The 18,226-nt window shown below is 39.1% G+C and overlaps 1 protein-coding gene across 7 annotated transcripts in view; it reads left to right on the forward strand.

The window, feature by feature from the left end:
* Nucleotides 1-18,226, forward strand: part of NPAS3 (neuronal PAS domain protein 3) — an 845,785-nt gene that overhangs the window by 591,148 nt on the left and 236,411 nt on the right. For all 7 annotated transcript variants that reach the window (XM_059914072.1, XM_059914073.1, XM_059914075.1 and 4 more), the window contains one exon: nt 15,406-15,495. In XM_059914072.1, coding sequence (XP_059770055.1) covers nt 15,406-15,495 — 90 coding nt within the window. The remainder of the gene's footprint in view (nt 1-15,405; nt 15,496-18,226) is intronic.

The following is an 18,226-nucleotide window of genomic DNA, read 5'->3' on the forward strand; positions in this document are numbered from 1 at the left end:
CCGGGGACTTTCTGATAGAGCCATGCCTCTCATGTTGACTAGAAGATGGAATTAAGAGAGGCTTCTCCATAGTGCCAGGTCTTTGAGCCATGAGCTATGGCTTTGGCAGGATAGCCCCCTCGCTGGGCATTTTTCAAGAACTCAAGCAGGTCCCTCCCTGGTGGAAGCTATGGAATGTGCTTCTAAACAGTGATCGCAATTGAGGCGCCCTGGGCTCAGAAGGAGTCCATCTGCCTGACGCATCTCCTTTTCCTTCCTCAACCCTCTTCTTTCGGGCATTCCTATAAAGTCCCCTGACTCTGAAAGTCTCCTGTTTCACACCTCTTAATGAGGCCAGAAATCTGTCCCTGTGGCTCAGACACCCCCGCCCCCTTTCTGGTGCCTCACCTGGGACTTGGGTGATACCCATATTGCTTCTTCATTGAGGACCCTGGAGAAACACTAGAGAGAGATGTGAAAGGACCAGTTCTCTTTAAACCACTTTAGCTGCTTACTGTGTCAGCCATCCTGTTGTCAATTGAGCAGAGCAGAAAAGTGGTGGGAAGGGCCCTAATGCCTCAGCCCACGTCCTCCAACACAGACGGCATCTCTCCACACCTGAGTGTCTAAGCCTATATGTTCTCTTGGGTGATTCATTCAAACTTCCTAATACATCGAAAAGGGACATTGGTAATATATGTCCTTCAAAAAGTTGCCGGATAACTTGCTACACCCACCATTCTCTTGTGTGTGTCCCTGGAAGCCAAAAGATTTCAGCCTTGAAGAAGCAAACATAAATGATTCACAGCAGAACCCATAGATTTTACTCTGTGTAGCAAACCTTTGGGGACAAAGATTTTTATCCTGCTCAAAAATGAAGATTTTGTGTCATGTCACGTTATTGAAATTTTTAGTTGAGATAACATAATCCAGTGCATTAAAGAAGCCCAATATAAGGAAGAATTGCTTTTTGGAAGTAAGTGAAAGAATTTCTTTTGTTCATTGCCTATAAGGGTATGTTACTTAAACCTTGCTGAGATTATGGAAGAGAGCTGACCTCACTGCATTATGGAATATTGATAATAATGTTAGTCATTTACCGTTACACTGTCTTGGTCTCACTAGCTCAAGTGGGATTCAGGATGTTGATAAACTGAGGAGACCTGTGCCGACATAAAGTACATTAGTTCTGCCTAGTAGGTCATGCCTGTGTGCTTTTAAGCCACATCCATTAGGCCGTGTCTGTGTGCTCCTTAGGAAATGGAAAAATAATGTTGGCTATACACTTTCATGAAAGGTGCCTACCATGATGGAAAAGAGCCAGGAAAGGGATAAAAATCTGGTGGAGGGGAGCAGCAAATGTCTTAAGCAAGTGCGATTACTTATAATGAGAACAGAAAGAACATACAGAAAATGATAAAGGCTTAAGGTTGTGTTTGTAAAACCCTTAATATATTTTTTATTTGCTTCGGGATAAAAGTCTTCCATTAGGACACAGAGGCCAATTTGAGTCTTTAGGGGCTCAGTCCTTTAGGGAAACTCACTCTCCAGCCTGTGAAGCGTTTAAGTAGAAATTAAAGTAGGTCATCCTATTACTAGGGAGAAGCCCCCAAGCAAGACAATAAAACAAATCTCACTTGTTGGAAAAGGTCAAGGCTAAAATGAACAAATCTCATTGGAGGCAGAAAGAATCTATCCCCAATATTCAACCACATAAAATTTACACTAGCCTACACAAATTTGGAGCCATTCTTGGTCTTCGAATTTTGTCAGTAATCACTATTCATCCATGAGTCAGATATATAAACATTTTCATAGTTGTTTTACTGCCCAGGGGAGTTTTCACATACAAACACGTTCAGAACAGGATTGCTGGGAACAGTAGCTGAGAAGTATGGTACACACCGACCACCACACCACACCATCCCCACAACCATCAATATCTCTTGCACTAAATGGATGAATGCAGAATGCAAACCAAAAGGTAAAAGGCAAAGAGATAAAGAAAAGGAAATAAGAGAAAAAAGGAAAAATGAAAAGGGGGCTGAAATGAAAACTAGAAATGGGCTTGAAGCTGTTGATCCCAAACCTATACACTGGTTTCCAAGGTGATCCCAGCTGATGTTCTATAATACTTCCTCACTTTTTTCAGGCTACTATCATTCGTGAGGAGGTTGGTGTTTACTTACACTCTAAGTTATGTTTAAGGAAGAGTTGTAATGGGGATTCATCTTTCTAAAATTATTAGGTTGTTCTCCATTAAAAAATTAAGTCTGCAAACTTATGCGATGGAATATGGTAGATACAGGTAGAAAATGTCTTAATTGGGGAGTGGATCATCTTGTAGTCTTGGGATTCTAGACAGCTAAGAAAAATACCATCCTAGTAATGAAAATAATACTAGTTCACCTGCCCATCCCTTAAAAGAAACCAGGCAGAGGGCCAAGTGAAAAATCAGACTTGGAATTGTTCCTTCCTACCACTATTGCTGGCAATTTGGTTGCCTTTGACATAGAAGGTTGAGAATGACTATGTAGGAGGTGACAGTTGTGGCTGAAGGTATTATAGGGCTGTATGGTTGAGGCCACTATAAATTCTGTAGATTAAATAGAATTTTAATAAGTCCAATAGTCATTGAGAGGTAGACTGTCATTCACCAAATGCATTGAATGGTGGAATATATCCATTTTCAAATTATTTTTGTTCTAACCTGTCTTTAGCTATTTAAGTCAAAAGTGTGGGTAAATGGATCATTGTGCACATTAGAATTAGACTGAGACTATTGATTCAAGGTTTCTAGTGAATGAATTATCAATATGACCAACTGCAAATTTCTTTTAGAATTGCTGCAAATTGGTACATCAGTGCCTTTGAATAGATCATGCATGACATAGTTATGTTACAGTTATCGTTACAGTGAATCACTGCAGGATGTGTAACGTTATGGCTATTATATAACTTCAGTAAAGCACATGGCCCTGAGTCACTGAAAACACTTTATCCAGTGATTCCTCAGGTGTGTTAGTTGATACAGCCTCTAGAGTTAAAATAGATATGTGGTGTTCTGTAGCCACCCATGGCAAATAGACCAAGACAAAATGCACAGCCACTTAGACCTGCCTAGCAGACTGATGTGCTATGTGCTGCTTAGGAAAAAGTAGAATAGCAAGGTCTGTCACTCGTTGACAGGTGTCTAGGATGTCAGTTACTGGCCTCCAACTTCACTAAGGAACCTAGAAAAGGGGAAGATCCTAGTTGATGATAACATTCCTGGACAGGGGGAAAGGGAAGATTATGGCTGGGCCAAAACTTTTTACATTTCCTTCTGCCCAGGGTATATGGTGGCATTTTTAGCTCCATGAAATGATCCATCCCTGTTTGGAAATTATAAGACCATATGTGAGCACCTTTGGAGATACCTGGATAACCAAGTATCCAGGCATCTCAAAATTTATAGAACAGATCTGTTCCTGAAAAGTTGACCATTTAGTGACAGTACATGTATTGCATCTAATTTGCCCTTTGACACCCATGATGCGTTACTCTGGTAAAAACTTCAAGACAAAACAGAATTATAACTTCTGAATATTTTTTAAACAAATTTGGGAACATATTTTAAAGGAAAAAACTCACAGTGATTATTTGACTTAGTCAAATAGCAAAAACAGAAAATAGTTGGGTCTGTCATTTTTGCTGCCTCGTAGGTGGGTCCGAAAGGCATGAGATGGTAAGCCCAGTCGTTTCCACGGTTTAGATACATCGTTCACCTTCTTCAAATCACTGTAATATGTCTGATTTGACATTCAAGCTAGTCACTTTATGTTTTATCTTTGCATTTCCATTAGCTATACTTCTCTATAGACAACTTCAGTCCCATGATACCTATTAAATCTCACTTCGATTTTGGGTAAAGCATCTTTTGATCCTGGAAATTCAAGTAATAAAATAACCAGTAACTCTTCAGTGGTGGCACTGAATTCTCTTCCAGTCACGATAGTCATCAAAGGAAATCAGGAACAGGAGGAAAACGCCAATCTCATTTTTCATATTAAAAAATTTCACTTTAGAAAGTCAGTGGAAAATATCAGAATTTAATTTTCTTCTTTACTAATGTCTTTATCCCACAAAATTACAGACACCAGAAACTTCATAGTCTAGCCCAGTCCTTTCATTCTGTTCCTGAATTGAACCACAGTAGAAGCCAAGATATATAGCCAAGTACCATTGCTTTTAATGGTATAAATTTGGACTGTCATTTAATATACACCTAGCAAATTTGGTGCTAGCAAATTTCACACTCAATTGCTCTACTTTGAAGGATATCATCTAGAGATTCTCTGAAGAAGATTTCTTATGACATTATTTGTTATGCTTTGGAGATATCCAAGTATGTTAGCAAACAACAAAAATCCACAATCCCTTTTGCTTCACCTGTGTTAAACAGGCATGTGGAGATAAAAGCAGAAGCATTTCTTTAGACCCCTGAATAGGATGAGAGCTCTGTGGACAAGCATATATGCCGTTCTTTCTTACCTAGACTCAGCGGCCAACTGTGAAATGAAAATAGAAGGTCGGCAAAGCAGTCGAGAGCCGTAGCAGGTGGTAAACCAAGCTGTTTATCTCAAGATCATTCAGGACCTGGTTTCTAATTCCATCAGAGTAATTGATTTTCACATAAATATGCATCTCTGCTTTGTATGGAGCTAAGGCAATGAAGCAATGTAGCCTTTAAGCATTTGAAATGTACAGAAAACCAATATAAAGATATCAATATTGCAAATATAAGGTACAGAATAGGTGCAATTACTTGAAAAAGATTTCAAAAACAATCCTAATAAGCACTGTCGATTTCTGGAACTGAATGCTGCTATTAGCAGTCCATCATATTTATAGCTTAATGTGGGTCTCATAAAAATTAATTATTAATTACATGAATGATACATAAAATAAAGAGCAGAGAATCTAGTTACAATGATTTCCTGAAATTAACACTGAAGGTTTTCATGGCCCAAGCGTTTTCCCCCACCAGAATTTCTAAACTACTATCTTAGTCCAGGCTACCATAACAAAATACCATAGACTTGGTGGCTTAAACAACAGAAATTTATTTTCTCATAGCCTGAAATCTAAAGGTCCAAGATCAAGGTGCCAGCACAGTTGCATTCTGGTGAGGACTCTACTCCTGGCTTGCTGATGGCCGCCTTCTGGCTGTGTGCTCTCATGGCCTTTTCTGGGTGCTTGCCTGTGGAGAGATTGCTCTCTCTTTCTCTTCTTATAAGGCCACCAGTCCTATCAGATTAGGACCCATATGACCTCATTTAACCTTAATTACTTCTTAAAAACCTGGTCCCCAAATATAGTCACATTGGGGTTTAGGGCTTCAACATATGAATTTACAGGGGTTGTGGGGGGGACATAATTCAGTTGGTCCATGGCAACTATATTTGTAACAATTAAGTTCTTTTCAGTACAAATGTTTTTAATACCCTTTCCCTAGAGATATTCCCTAGAGATAACTGTTTCCTGAAATGAAACTCATATGTGAATGCACCAGTTTAATATCTAAGGTCTCTAAATGGTCTTTTAATATGCTAAATTCATTACAGTGTTCTCTAATCATTGTTACTACCTCTGACACAAACTCCTTACCTAAAGGACTACATGTACAAAGATTTTATCATTTTCTTTTAAATATCCTGTTCTTTAAAGTTACCCACTGCCCAGTAAACAGTCCAGTTCATGTCATAATCAGCCGTAACAGAAACAGCAGTATGGGTCTACCTCGCATCATTGAGGATGTACTTTTAGGCAAACGTGACTATAAAATAAATTTCTACAAAATCAATCTTATTTTCACATTAACTTCTATATAAAATAGTATAGAAAGGAAAAACCTCTGAGTCCAAAGGAAAAACTTTGGGACAGGAAATGGGGTTAGTGCGCTGGCCAGCTCCATGGCCTGCTGGTGAGTGTTCTCAAGTCTTGTCCTGGCAGTCGCCGTTGGGAGGTGTGGTTCTCCTAGCAGTTATTTATTAACTGGGGTCCCTTCTCTATTTCTAGGCATTAGCCTCTTCCTCTAAGGCATGAGAATTTCCTTGAGGGCTGTAGTCTCTTGACTGGACATTTACAAATTCCAGGAAGATAAATATGTGAGGTGATGGATGTGTTAATTAACCAGATGGGAGGAATGTATATGTATATCCAGTCATCGCAATATATACTTTAAATATTTTATAATTTCATGTGTCAATTATATCTCAATAAAGCTTAAAAATTACAAATTCCATTAATCCATGCCTTTTCCAACCCAAAGACAGCATATTAGAGGTATGGAGCTTGGTAATATCAGACAAGAGTACCCACCAGGTATGGAGGGTGGGTGTCCTAAGCTGCCTTTGCCTTACTGCTTTTTGTTTTATAAAGTTAATTTCCAACTTTACTTGTTTTCTTAGTCTTGGATCCCACAGATTAATTTTCTTTAAGAACATAACTCATGAGTTGGTCTTCGTTCAGCTAGTACAGGCCTGGTGCATAGGAAGGCCTTGTGCAACAGGTGTTTTTCTGAATGCATCACACTGCAACAATAGGAGTGTGAGACTCACTTATGTGGAAAGAAATGCTGGAGGAAGCAGAGATTCCTAGCAGCTGTGATGGGGTGTGAAACAACTAAAATCCCCATTTGGTAGTCCCAGTAGCAGGAGGAAAAGGAGGTTCCTTCTTTCTTACATCTACCACGTGTTGATGTGTGACATTGGGCGATGTATTTAATTTCTCCGAGCCTCAGTTTCCTTATCTGTAGCGTAGGATTAAATAATACCCAGCTCCCATTTGGGCTAAATAGTTTCCCTAACAAATATTAGTTTCCTTCCCTTCCTTCTCCTCTTTGGTGAATATTTGAGTGAACTGAGCATTGTTTAAGACATCCTATATATAATATAATATATATTATATATGATATATAATAGTGTATTTGATATATATTATATGTATATCTATATATGTGTGTGTATATTATGACCATTCCCTATTTTACAGTCATCTGTGATCCACAGGATGCCAACAATTATTAGTATCTGTTCTTTTCTGTGTGTTGTTTTGTATAACTCAGACAATTTGAAAGACACCTGGAACCAAGTTCCATGTGTAGCCAAAGCAAAGCAGTGCCATTTTTAGACCTTTCAGGACCAATGCGACGTAGTGCTTATATTACTCCTGCCGACCCGGGAATTCCTCCTTTAACTTGAAAGAGAATTCTGAATTCAAAGAGAAGGATGCACAATAAGGAATTAGCTCCTGGATTCTGAAAAGCCTATGTTTCAATAAATTAATACACCACATACACAAAAAGGAGACATTTTAACGTTGCAGTGGATATCTGTGCCTTAGGATAACTAGTGGGAATCCTCTTCTTGAGGCAGAAGGAGCACATGGTCAGTTCTGCCTCAGGTGGAGTCCCAGTGCCCTGGGACAAGCCACAGATAATGTGGGGTCTGCGTGTCGCCCCCTGTGGCTCAGAGACAGACACGTGTGATTCTACCAAATGCCGCACCCTGTCTTTATACCAGAGCCCGTTGTCCATTTGGCTGGATGTTCAAATCAAGAAATCCACCTCCCTCAAGGCTGGATGTAAGGCTTGAACTAGCATCCCAGAGAAAAAAGGTCAGCACTTTGATACACAGCTTCCACGAAATGGAATTTTAATGAGCAGAGGCAAAACCGGATCTCCTTGCTCAGAAAGCAGATGTCTTTGTTCTTTTCATGTTGTAACATTTCACTAGCTCAACATCTCCCCTTTTATTCTGGTACCTCTCCTCTAAGAACTGAAGAGAGGCCATCTGTGTCTCTCTGCACTATTTTCTCACCTAAGATGTTTGGATTTATGTGTTTCAGGAAACTCTTAGGAAAGGTGTCTTGCAGTGTCAAGGTTTGTTGTTCTGGAATTCTTTTTTAAAGGGAAAATAGTCAAATTTGGCCTAATTAATCCAATTTAGCATTGTGATTGGGGAATATGTAGCTTTGGGTATGTGATAATCATATGAACCTGTTCTATCATCCTTCATGTTATTGACTCATTGCCAGTGAGGGGACTAAAGAAAAGACACAGGAGCCAGAAAGCTCTGAGAGATTTCTGAGAGTTAAATAAAAGCCCACACCATTGATGTGCGCTTTTCTCCACTTTGAGAAAATATACTTGACTTAGATGCTTTCTAAGAATAAGGCTTTTGTTTCTACACAATGCTCGATGGTTAAAACTCAGATTGCATCTACAGATTCAATGCAATCCCTATCAAACTACCACTGGCATTTTTCACAGAACTAGAACAAAAAATTTCACAATTTGTATGGAAACACAAAAGACCCCGAATAGCCAAAGCAATCTTGAGAACGAAAAATGGAGCTGGGGGAATCAGGCTCCCTGACTTCAGACTATATTACAAAGCTTCAGTAATCAAGACCGTTTGGTACTGGCACAAAAACAGAAATATAGATCAATGGAACAGGATAGAAAGCCCAGAGATAAACCCACGCACATATGGTCACCTTATCTTTGATAAAGGAGGCAAGCATATACAGTGGAGAAAAGACAGCTTCTTCAATAAGTGGTGCTGGGAAAATTGGACAGGTACATGTAAAAGTATGAAATTAGAACACTCCCTGACACCATGCACAAAAATAAACTCAAAATGGATTAAAGACCTAAGTGTAAGGCCAGACACAATCAAACTCTTAGAGGAAAACATAGGCAGAACACTCTATGACATAAATCACAGCAAGATTCTTTTTGACCCAGCTCCTAGAGAAATGGAAATAAAAACACAAATAAACAAATGGGACCTAATGAAACTTAAAAGCTTTTGCACAGCAAAGGAAACCATAAACAAGACCAAAAGACAACCATCAGAATGGGAGAAAATATTTGCAAATGAAGCAACTGACAAAGGATTAATCTCCAAGATTTACAAGCAGCTCATGCAGCTCAATAACAAAAAAATGAACAACCCAATCCAGAAATGGGCAGAAGACCTAAATAGACATTTCTCCAAAGAAGATATACAGATTGCCAACAGACACATGAAAGAATGCTCAACATCATTAATCATCAGAGAAATGCAAATCAAAACTACAATGAGATATCATCTCACACCGGTCAGAATGGCCATCATCAAAAAATCTAGAAACAATAAATGCTGGAGAGGGTTTGGAGGAAAGGGAACACTCTTGCACTGTTGGTGGGAATGTAAATTGATACAGCCACTATGGAGAACAGTATGGAGGTTCCTTAAAAAACTACAAATAGAACTACCATACAACCCAGCAATCCCACTACTAGGCATATACCCTGAGAAAACCATAGTTCAAAAAAAGTCATGTACCAAAATGTTCATTGCAGCTCTATTTACAATAGCCAGGACTATGGAAGCAACCTAAGTGTCCATCATCAGATGAATGGATAAAGAAGATGTGGCACATATATACAATGGAATATTACTCAGCCATAAAAAGAAATGAAATGGAGGTATTTGTAATGAGGTGGATGGAGTTAGAGTCTGTCATACAGAGTGAAGTAAGTCAGAAAGAGAAAAACAAATACAGTATGCTAACACATACATATGGAATCTAAGGGGGAAAAAAAAAGGCCATGAAGAACCTAGTGGCAAGATGGGAATAAAGACACAGACCTACTAGAGCATGGACTTGAGGACACGGGGAGGGGGAAAGGTAAGCTGGGACGAAGTGAGAGAGTGGCATGGACATATATACACTACCAAATGTAAAATAGCTAGTGGGAAGCAACCACATAGCACAGGGAGATCAGCTTGGTGCTTTGTGACCACCTAGAGGGGTGGGATGGGGAGGGTGGGAGGGAGGGAGATGCGAGAGGGAAGAGATATGGGAACATATGTATATGTATAACTGATTCACTTTGTTGTGAAGCAGAAACTAACACACCATTGTAAAGCAATTATACTTCAATAAAGATGTTAAAAAAAAAAAAAACTCAGATTGCAAAGGCAAAATTTGGAAAACATTTTCTTCCCCATAAACAGATACACGTGGGCACTTCTGGGCATCATCCCAGGCTCTCCTCGAGGTTGCCGGGAGTCCACATGTGTGTGCGTGAGCAGTACAGGATCACCTCCTGAGTGCAATCAGAGGGCAACATGGCATTTTAATGAGCTCGATCAAAGTGTTCTTGTATCCAAAGGCCAAAAAATGTAAGAAACGCTTTTTCCTCACTCTTTTATCTGCTGCCAAAACAGAGTGGAAAGATAAGTATTGGGGCCCCATCCTCACTTTCCAGACCGTGCTTCTTTTGCGCTTGGCTTCTTCACTCTTTCATGATGGTGGAGATGTGGTTCAAGGGCAGGCTCACGTATTCCCGATGCTCACCCATTGCTCAGGTTGCAGAAGTGATTTTCTCACACAGCCTCTCCTTGTTAACAGCGAGGCCACTGTAGCAGTTATAAAATGCCCGTATCTAATGGCTGGCAAGCATTGTGCTCAAACTCATGTTCTGCTCTTGTCCTAACAGAATTATGTCAGGACAATGAAAAACGCTGGGTTTGGAGGGAACATTGAGCGTGTCAGAGACTGTACTTTATCACGGGTGGGTATTTTCTCCATAACCTAAGCCTGAAGTAGAAGAACATCGCAGATGCATAGTGCATAGGACATGGAGCACACGCTTGCATTTAAATCACGTATATCTTACTTTTTTACTGATGTAATTGTGAAATATGTTCTTTTTGCATTCATAATTAGGGGGTGGAACAGATGGTGAAGGCTTAGTTTAAAATAATCTGTCATTAAAATAACCTAGCCTACTGGTAATTCTTCACTCTAACTGGAGTTAGGTCATAGGAAAAGAGTTTGGGGTGATTTCTTTTTTCCTCTTCTACATTGGAATGTAGTAGGAAAAAACCACTAATTTCAGAGTAGTCCTATACGTGAGAATTGTCTCTATAAGGGCACCATAGTAAGATTTCACTCTGAAATTTGGCTACAGTGAAATATGCAGGAAAAAAAAAGAAAGCAGAGATAAAACGACTTTGACGAATATAAATCCATTTAGCACAATGCATTAAACATTAGTATACCTTCAATCATGAAGCTATAGTTAGTTTCATACCCTGGAAAGAAATAGCCTCATTATTTGACAAATACTGTTAGAGGCACTCAGCTTTTGGGGTTAAGAAACTGTGCCTTACACTTTATGTGTTACACTGATGTCAGGGGATATAAATTATAATTACAGGCATTATTATTCAGAGATGTTATAGCTCCTGACTTCTGTATCCAAGCCTTATTGCTGCACACATACCTCATAGACTTACTGGGATGTGACAAAGAAAATCTCCCAACAGCCCTGTCGAGATGGCTAAGAACTGGTTTTAGTAATAAGAAAACTGTCTTGATGAGTCAGACACTCACATGCCTTGAAAATGTCTGTTTTACTGTTTCTTCTAAGATTTTTTTCTCCATCTGCTTTGAGGAAAGCAGATAGGTTTCAGCATGGCTTTATAATAAATCTTCTCAAGGAGGGACTAGCATTAACATTTGTGTAGATTCTTTTTCATCTTAATCCAACCTTAGTTAATAATCAGAAAATTCTACATACTGAGTAAGAAGATGTAATTAACCCTTTGACCCCAGAATCTTAATTGGCGCCTGTTGAAAACAGTGGGCAGTTTAAAAAAAAAAAAAAATTAAAAGGTAGCCTGCAGTGATTGAAACAGCTCAGTATATAGCAGCTTTCTTGACTCAAAATTTTTTAAATTTCCACCAAACTTTCAGATTAATCGTATTCGGTTCCCAAGACTAACTAATTGAATGTTTCCTTCCTCCTCCCACCTTTTAAAATTAAGACAACCACATTAAACCAATATTGATGTTACTCTTAAAATTTTTCTAAGCAGCAAAATACAGCTAACTATAGACAGGGATGACCCTGAATCAGAAGGCTATGCGAAGAGCGACCTTGCCAACCTGCTGGAGACCTGGTTTCATATTCCATTCTTTATTTGAAACGTAATTATAACCGAGTTATTGATCTTCATCTCATACTATAGATATAATTGACTGAAATGATAAGCATAAAAGTGAAAAATATGGTTAACTGACTTGTTTTGTTTATCTTTGCAACGACAAACAACTAATCTGACTAGTTGTTTCTTCCCCCCACCAAATTGGCTATTTTTAATTGAATTGACTGGATGCTTTGAGTCATGTAGACATAGCCTCATTTTAATCTCACCAGGAAATTGGAACATGTGTCGAAGCTTCTGTTTTTGCCAAACAAAACTGGCCAGTTCTTAGATTGCCACTGCTTAATAGTATCAGATGTTTAGCCTCCAGATATTCCTTTTCCCTGCTATGGTGCCCAAACTTCCTCTAGTATTTTAGTAAATACATGAGATATGAACCTACTTTAAAAAAAAATCATAATCCCTTTCAGTGAGAAAGTAAAGGATGTGTGTCCGTGGCAAATGAATAGCACTGGGTATTTTGGAAGACTATGAAAGGATCCAGTCTAACTCTGATCTTCCAAATGTCAGGAGCTATCCCAGACTATGTTAGACATCTGTGGCATCAGAATCTGCAAATAATCTAATACCTCCATAAACAGAACTCCTGGAGGAAATAATTGCCATTTCTCTTACTCAATTCTAGCATGTGTGATGTAAGGGAAAGAGCTTTGGGCTTGGAGGTAGAATTGGATTTACTAAGTCTTAGTTGAACAATTGTTAAGTGTTGGCTAAAGATAAATAAGACATTGCCTCGCTGTTGAGAAATTCAGTCTCCTTGGGAGTTGAATAAGCCGACCAGGATGATACACTATCATCAGTGCTTTAATAATACTGTGGGAGGCGGCATATTTAATCCTGGCTCTGCCACTAGCTGGCTGTATGGTCTTACCCAGCCACTTAGCCTCTCTGAGCTGACATTTCCTCACTTGAAAAATGAGAGTTTAGACTACAGGGGGTCATCTCTGTGCCATCTCCATTAATCCTTTCTTCTGCTTTCATTTAGCTTTCTGATTGTCACTTGTCTTCATAGAAGTTCTCTTGTGATCTCTCTCTCTGTGTGTCCCTCTAATCTGATAGTGGCATTTTAGGGTTTGAGAAGATGGCTTACACAGCTCTCTGTGATTATATACCAGACCATGGCTCTTAGGTTGAATGGAAAACCTTACCAGGCCCTTCTCTCCCTGGGGAAGGTCAAAAGAGGGAGTCTTAATCCTCATGAGTCATCCTCAGGAGATGTCTTGCTTGAGGTGAAGACATGTTGAAATGAGATGCTTCCCAAACTTCTACAAAGGAAACTTCTATCCTTTTGCACTTTTGGTTCCAAGTAAGCTACCATTGCACCACACTTGAAGCTTGAAAGTTTGGCTCTCACAAGGCTCCAGAGGGTTTGACAGTTTTGTCAAAGATAAGGAGTCCAGTTCTCTTAGACAGTGTTTTGTTCCCTGTCCTCTAGATGCTTCCAGGGAGATATTACAGAGCAAAGGTAACCCGGTGACCTCTTGTGGAAGTGACTTATGAACTCTCTTGTCATCCCGTTTCTCATTTGTCTCCTAATGGTAGGATTCTATCATTGGAACAAATCATTCAAAAACAAGGGATGATTTTTAAGAAGTTACAGGCTGCCTCTTAATACAAATATTTTAACTTCAGAAATGCTATCCAATTTATCTTTTCATTAATGTACTCGTATCCAGTAGAGGATCTTTATTTTTAGTGGAAGGCAAGGCAGTATAGTGAATGAGTCTGACTGTCTGAGTTTGAATCGTAACTTCATCACTTGCTAGGGTCAGGCATATTGCCTAACTTCGCTAAGCCTCAATTTCCTTGTATGTAAAATGTGGATAATAATATAATTACCTCAAATGGTGCTTGTGAAAATTAAAAGAGACAATACATGCAAACTGCTTAGTACATAATAAATGTAAGCTAATTAATAAATGTAAGCTCTTATTGTTGTACTGTCTTGACCAAAACCTTGTCTATCATGTGATTTGCTTTTATGTGGAGCAATACAATGTGACTTTTGAATTGTTTTCAGAAGCCACTAAATCAAAGGAGGTGGTTGGGTGCTACCCATAGTTTCTGACCAGTGGGGCTGTGAAAAAGGATCAGGAAGCATGGAATCCAAATTTCATGCACACACACACAAACACATATTCCCATAGAGATACATACATATATATAAATACATGTATTTAATATATACATATATATTAAATACATATATATGTATGTTATACATATATAACTCTGAAAAAGTTCAGTATTTTAAGAGACTGAAATTATTCCTGAGATTTGAGGCAGTGTATTTTTCTACCTGAATTTTACATGCTTCTTCCACCTTTCTATATTTAAAAATTATGTCATTAGTTTAATGTTGCCACATACCTTGTTCCCAATGAGGATTCCCTGTATTTCCAAATTCACAGCCTTTGTAAATACCACTAATCTTTAAAACTTCTTTCTCTGGGCAAGCAATGCTTGTGCAACCTACCTGGTTAAAAATAAATAAATAAAGCAAAACACAAGACGTGAGGATGATGGAACGTATAAAATGCACTTGGATTGCAAGAAGTTGAAACAAATTTATTCTCAATTTGAGTGGTATCTCACAGTTGGAGCCCATGATGATTTACACCATTCATCAAACTGAAAATGAAGCCCTCCCTTTGAAAAGTAGACTAAGGTTTCAGGAGTTACAGATGATGTGCAGTGTCCTTCTTCCTCCTCCCCCACCCCCTCTTCTTCTTTTCTTTCCACTTCAGGAGTTGTAGTAGAAACTAGATCTAGCACAATAAAACTTTAATACAGAGTTTTGCAAAACAAGGATTACAGTTTGTAAGGCTTCAGCCTGTAAACATTCACCCATAATATATTGACTTTCCCTATTGGTTCTAACACAATAGGCACTGGGAGTGAGGAGAGCATAATCCTTTATTAATTAGCAAATTATGGATGTCCATAGGAGCTCAAGTGGTGATTTTACTTACTCTTCATATAAGAACTCTTTTTTTTCTCTTATTCCATTACAATTTTCATTCCTGTTCAGCTATTTAATAATCATGCTGATTTAATCTCAGTAACTACTGAATCCAAAAAAATAAAGGCAACATCTCATAAAATCAACATGACCTGATTTTATACATAAATGTAATGCATCTTGATCAAAATGACAGAGACATAAGGAAGTCCCTGGAATAAGGGAGAGCTTGTGGTCTTAATTCAGACCTTTCATTTGTTCATGTATAATGCAGTAAAGATCTTAGGACTGCTGTTAAACATGAAGGAAAAAATGGTCTTAAATTTGGTTATGTGTTGCTTTGTATCAGATGCCTTATTAACTAAATCCCCACAATATATACTTATTAACCTATTTATATATTTATTTTTTCTGCAGTCCCTGGATGGCTTTGTATTTGCACTAAATCAAGAAGGAAAATTTTTGTACATTTCTGAAACAGTCTCCATCTACCTAGGCCTCTCGCAAGTAAGTAAAACAATTTGATTCTTGACAGCAATTGTGAAGGCTCCTTCAGCCTCATGCCTTTCCTTCTTCAGCAGATACTCTCTTTAGCGTGAATTATCCAATTTATTCTTTAATGGCTCTACCTGACTCTGATCACGAAGTCAATGAGAAAATTGTATGTCAGTTCGGAATGTTCAGAATCAACCTGTGCTCAAAACTTTAGTCCCTCTCCCCACCCTCCAAGGATCATTATTAATTTATTGAGAACAAATGAAGTTTCTTCCCTTGGTTGTTTTGAACTTTGAAACCTCTGTGCCCGGTAGGAGAGGGACACACTAATAGTGCTTCCCTTGTGTCCTATTACTGGATGTTTATGGAGGACCCTGCATTGTCCTGGGAGCTGACACAATGACAGGGAGTCATTTGGAGTCAAGAAATGCTGAAAGAGACCATTAAAATGTGTTGCAGGGAGGGTTCCTGCAAGGACGTATTTTGCTGCCTTTGCAAATATTTCCTAATGCGGAAAGACAATTTCATAAAATAGGATAATCTTTCATTATTTGCGGTTTAATTACCCACATGTGTCTGTCAGAGGTGAAAAGCAAAGAAGATGGAGGCAGATGGGGCAAGGGAAAGAATCCTAGATGTTAGTTCTTGACATTCCCCTGGAACACAAAAATTTGACTTTCGTTGGATTCCCAGACACAGGCTGCAGCTACAGAATGCCAAAATACCCTGAAGGAAAGTTTGCAGTTCCACTAATTATCCAGATGTTTTCTCCATAAAAATGCTAAACATCTGGGTATCTGTGCCCACACAGGTGATTGGCTGAGCTTGACCCTTTTCATCTGGTGGTTTGGCACAAGAAAAACACAGCCTCGGTGGGAGGGATTTTGTATGTATGTGATGATCTGCCAAGCTGGATAATCTACTTCTCATTCAGTTTCCCCTTTGACCTAAAGATGGAGATAAGATTTGTCTCTCTCCTCTTAGGCAGGACTCACCCTAAACTCATGGCTTCTGAGAGTTGGCACTGCTCTAAGGAGAAAGCCAGCATGGTTGGAACATTTTGGCCATTAGTGAGTTTGCTGGGTAATAGCTAAATCAAGAAAGACATTGGGAAATAATAGAGAGACATATCTGGCATTTGAGGAGGGTTGGGGGAGGAGGAGAAACACTGCCAAATTTAATTATTTGCTTTTGAGAATCCAAGCAGGGGGCCATTAGCTCTTCCTTGAAGGACACGCAAGCTATTGGCTGTAGTGTATCTAGCAATTCTATTTTATGTAAACTTGAGCAAACCAAATGATAGAAGCTGGGCTACCGTCAACTCGATATTAGTATTCTTGCATCTTGTTGAAATCTCTGGTTTTCTAATGGCTTTTAATAGACTGTAAGCCTTGTCTTAATCTGTCTGGGACCTAGAATTGAGAATCTCCAGTGTTGAAATTGGTGCGCCACCATATTCATACTGTACAGAACTGGAAACCCCACTGTTTGTTGTTCTGCAATGCCCGTATTCATCTGTTTTGTGCAGACTATCCAACAAAGTTTAATAAGCCAGTGAAGAAGAAGGATGAATAATTAGTTTAAGCAGGTAAATGCTAATTAGGGAACTCCCGAAAAGCATCCATTATATACTAGCTCAAAACACATTTTACAGCCCTGGTTAGTGGTGTAATCCAAATTCTGTCAAGGCAACTGCATTTTCTGTAATTGAGATGTGTACGTTTGCTTTGCATAACAGATGGCTCTGTATGCTTAGACTGATAGCTAGGAAAATAATAATTGCATTATTCTGGCCAAAAGAATATTAGCTCTTGGGTTTTGGCCATTTCAGTCAGTCCTCCTGCCAGCACAGCATATGCACATATATGGATTGGATTTTCAAGGAAATTGATGCATCTGGAATAGTGTGACCATCTGAAATATCATCTGTTCAAGAAAAATTTGGCTTTAACCTTGTGCTGCTTTCTCCTTAAAAGCAATAGATTCCACTGCTTCTCTACTGTGGCGTCAAGTCAGTCTTTTCCTAAAATCTGAGGCAAATCATTGAGGTTTCCGTAGAATAAAGCAGCTGTGCAGACATGGTACAGTAGCTGGCAACTTCTGTGCAGTCCTCCCCCGCCTTTGCATGGGATGGGTTGTAAAGTGCATATCAAAATAGTCAGCATCTTGACTCGCCCAGGGGCAGACGCTGGCCACAATGGGCTGTTGCCCTCTGTGGAGGTTGTGTCCAGTGTCGCCACAAAGGTTCCAATGTGCAGGTAGAGGCCACGTGGTACAGGACAGAAGTCTTCATCTGCAGGCGTTATGCAACTGAAATGATGAAGGGTAAATCACTACAAAGTGATTTTTGCATACAGCAATGAGTGTATTTGGAGTTCAAAACAAATTTAGAAATAGTTCTGGGTTAACATGGAAATAATCTGATAGGGCATGGTGTGTTTTGAAATGCCCAAAGAATGAGGGGAAAGATCTATGCTAAAACTTTGAGAAAGGTTTTCCAACCCAATTAATGTTCTAAGTTCTAAAAGGGCAGTTGGGGGTCCTGAGACATAACTCTTCCCAAGTTTCTTCAGTGCCCTCTTTCAGTTATGGGGTACGGGCTGCTCACTGGTGACATACAGTGTAAATGTACTCAAAGTTATTCAATTAAGTACCTCCTTAGTCTTTTACACACACACACACACACACACACACACACACGCACACACACACACACACACATCCTTAATTAAATGCAAAGCAA

This window comes from Balaenoptera ricei, chromosome 2 (assembly GCF_028023285.1).
Source record: "Balaenoptera ricei isolate mBalRic1 chromosome 2, mBalRic1.hap2, whole genome shotgun sequence".
Taxonomy (NCBI): domain Eukaryota; kingdom Metazoa; phylum Chordata; class Mammalia; order Artiodactyla; family Balaenopteridae; genus Balaenoptera; species Balaenoptera ricei.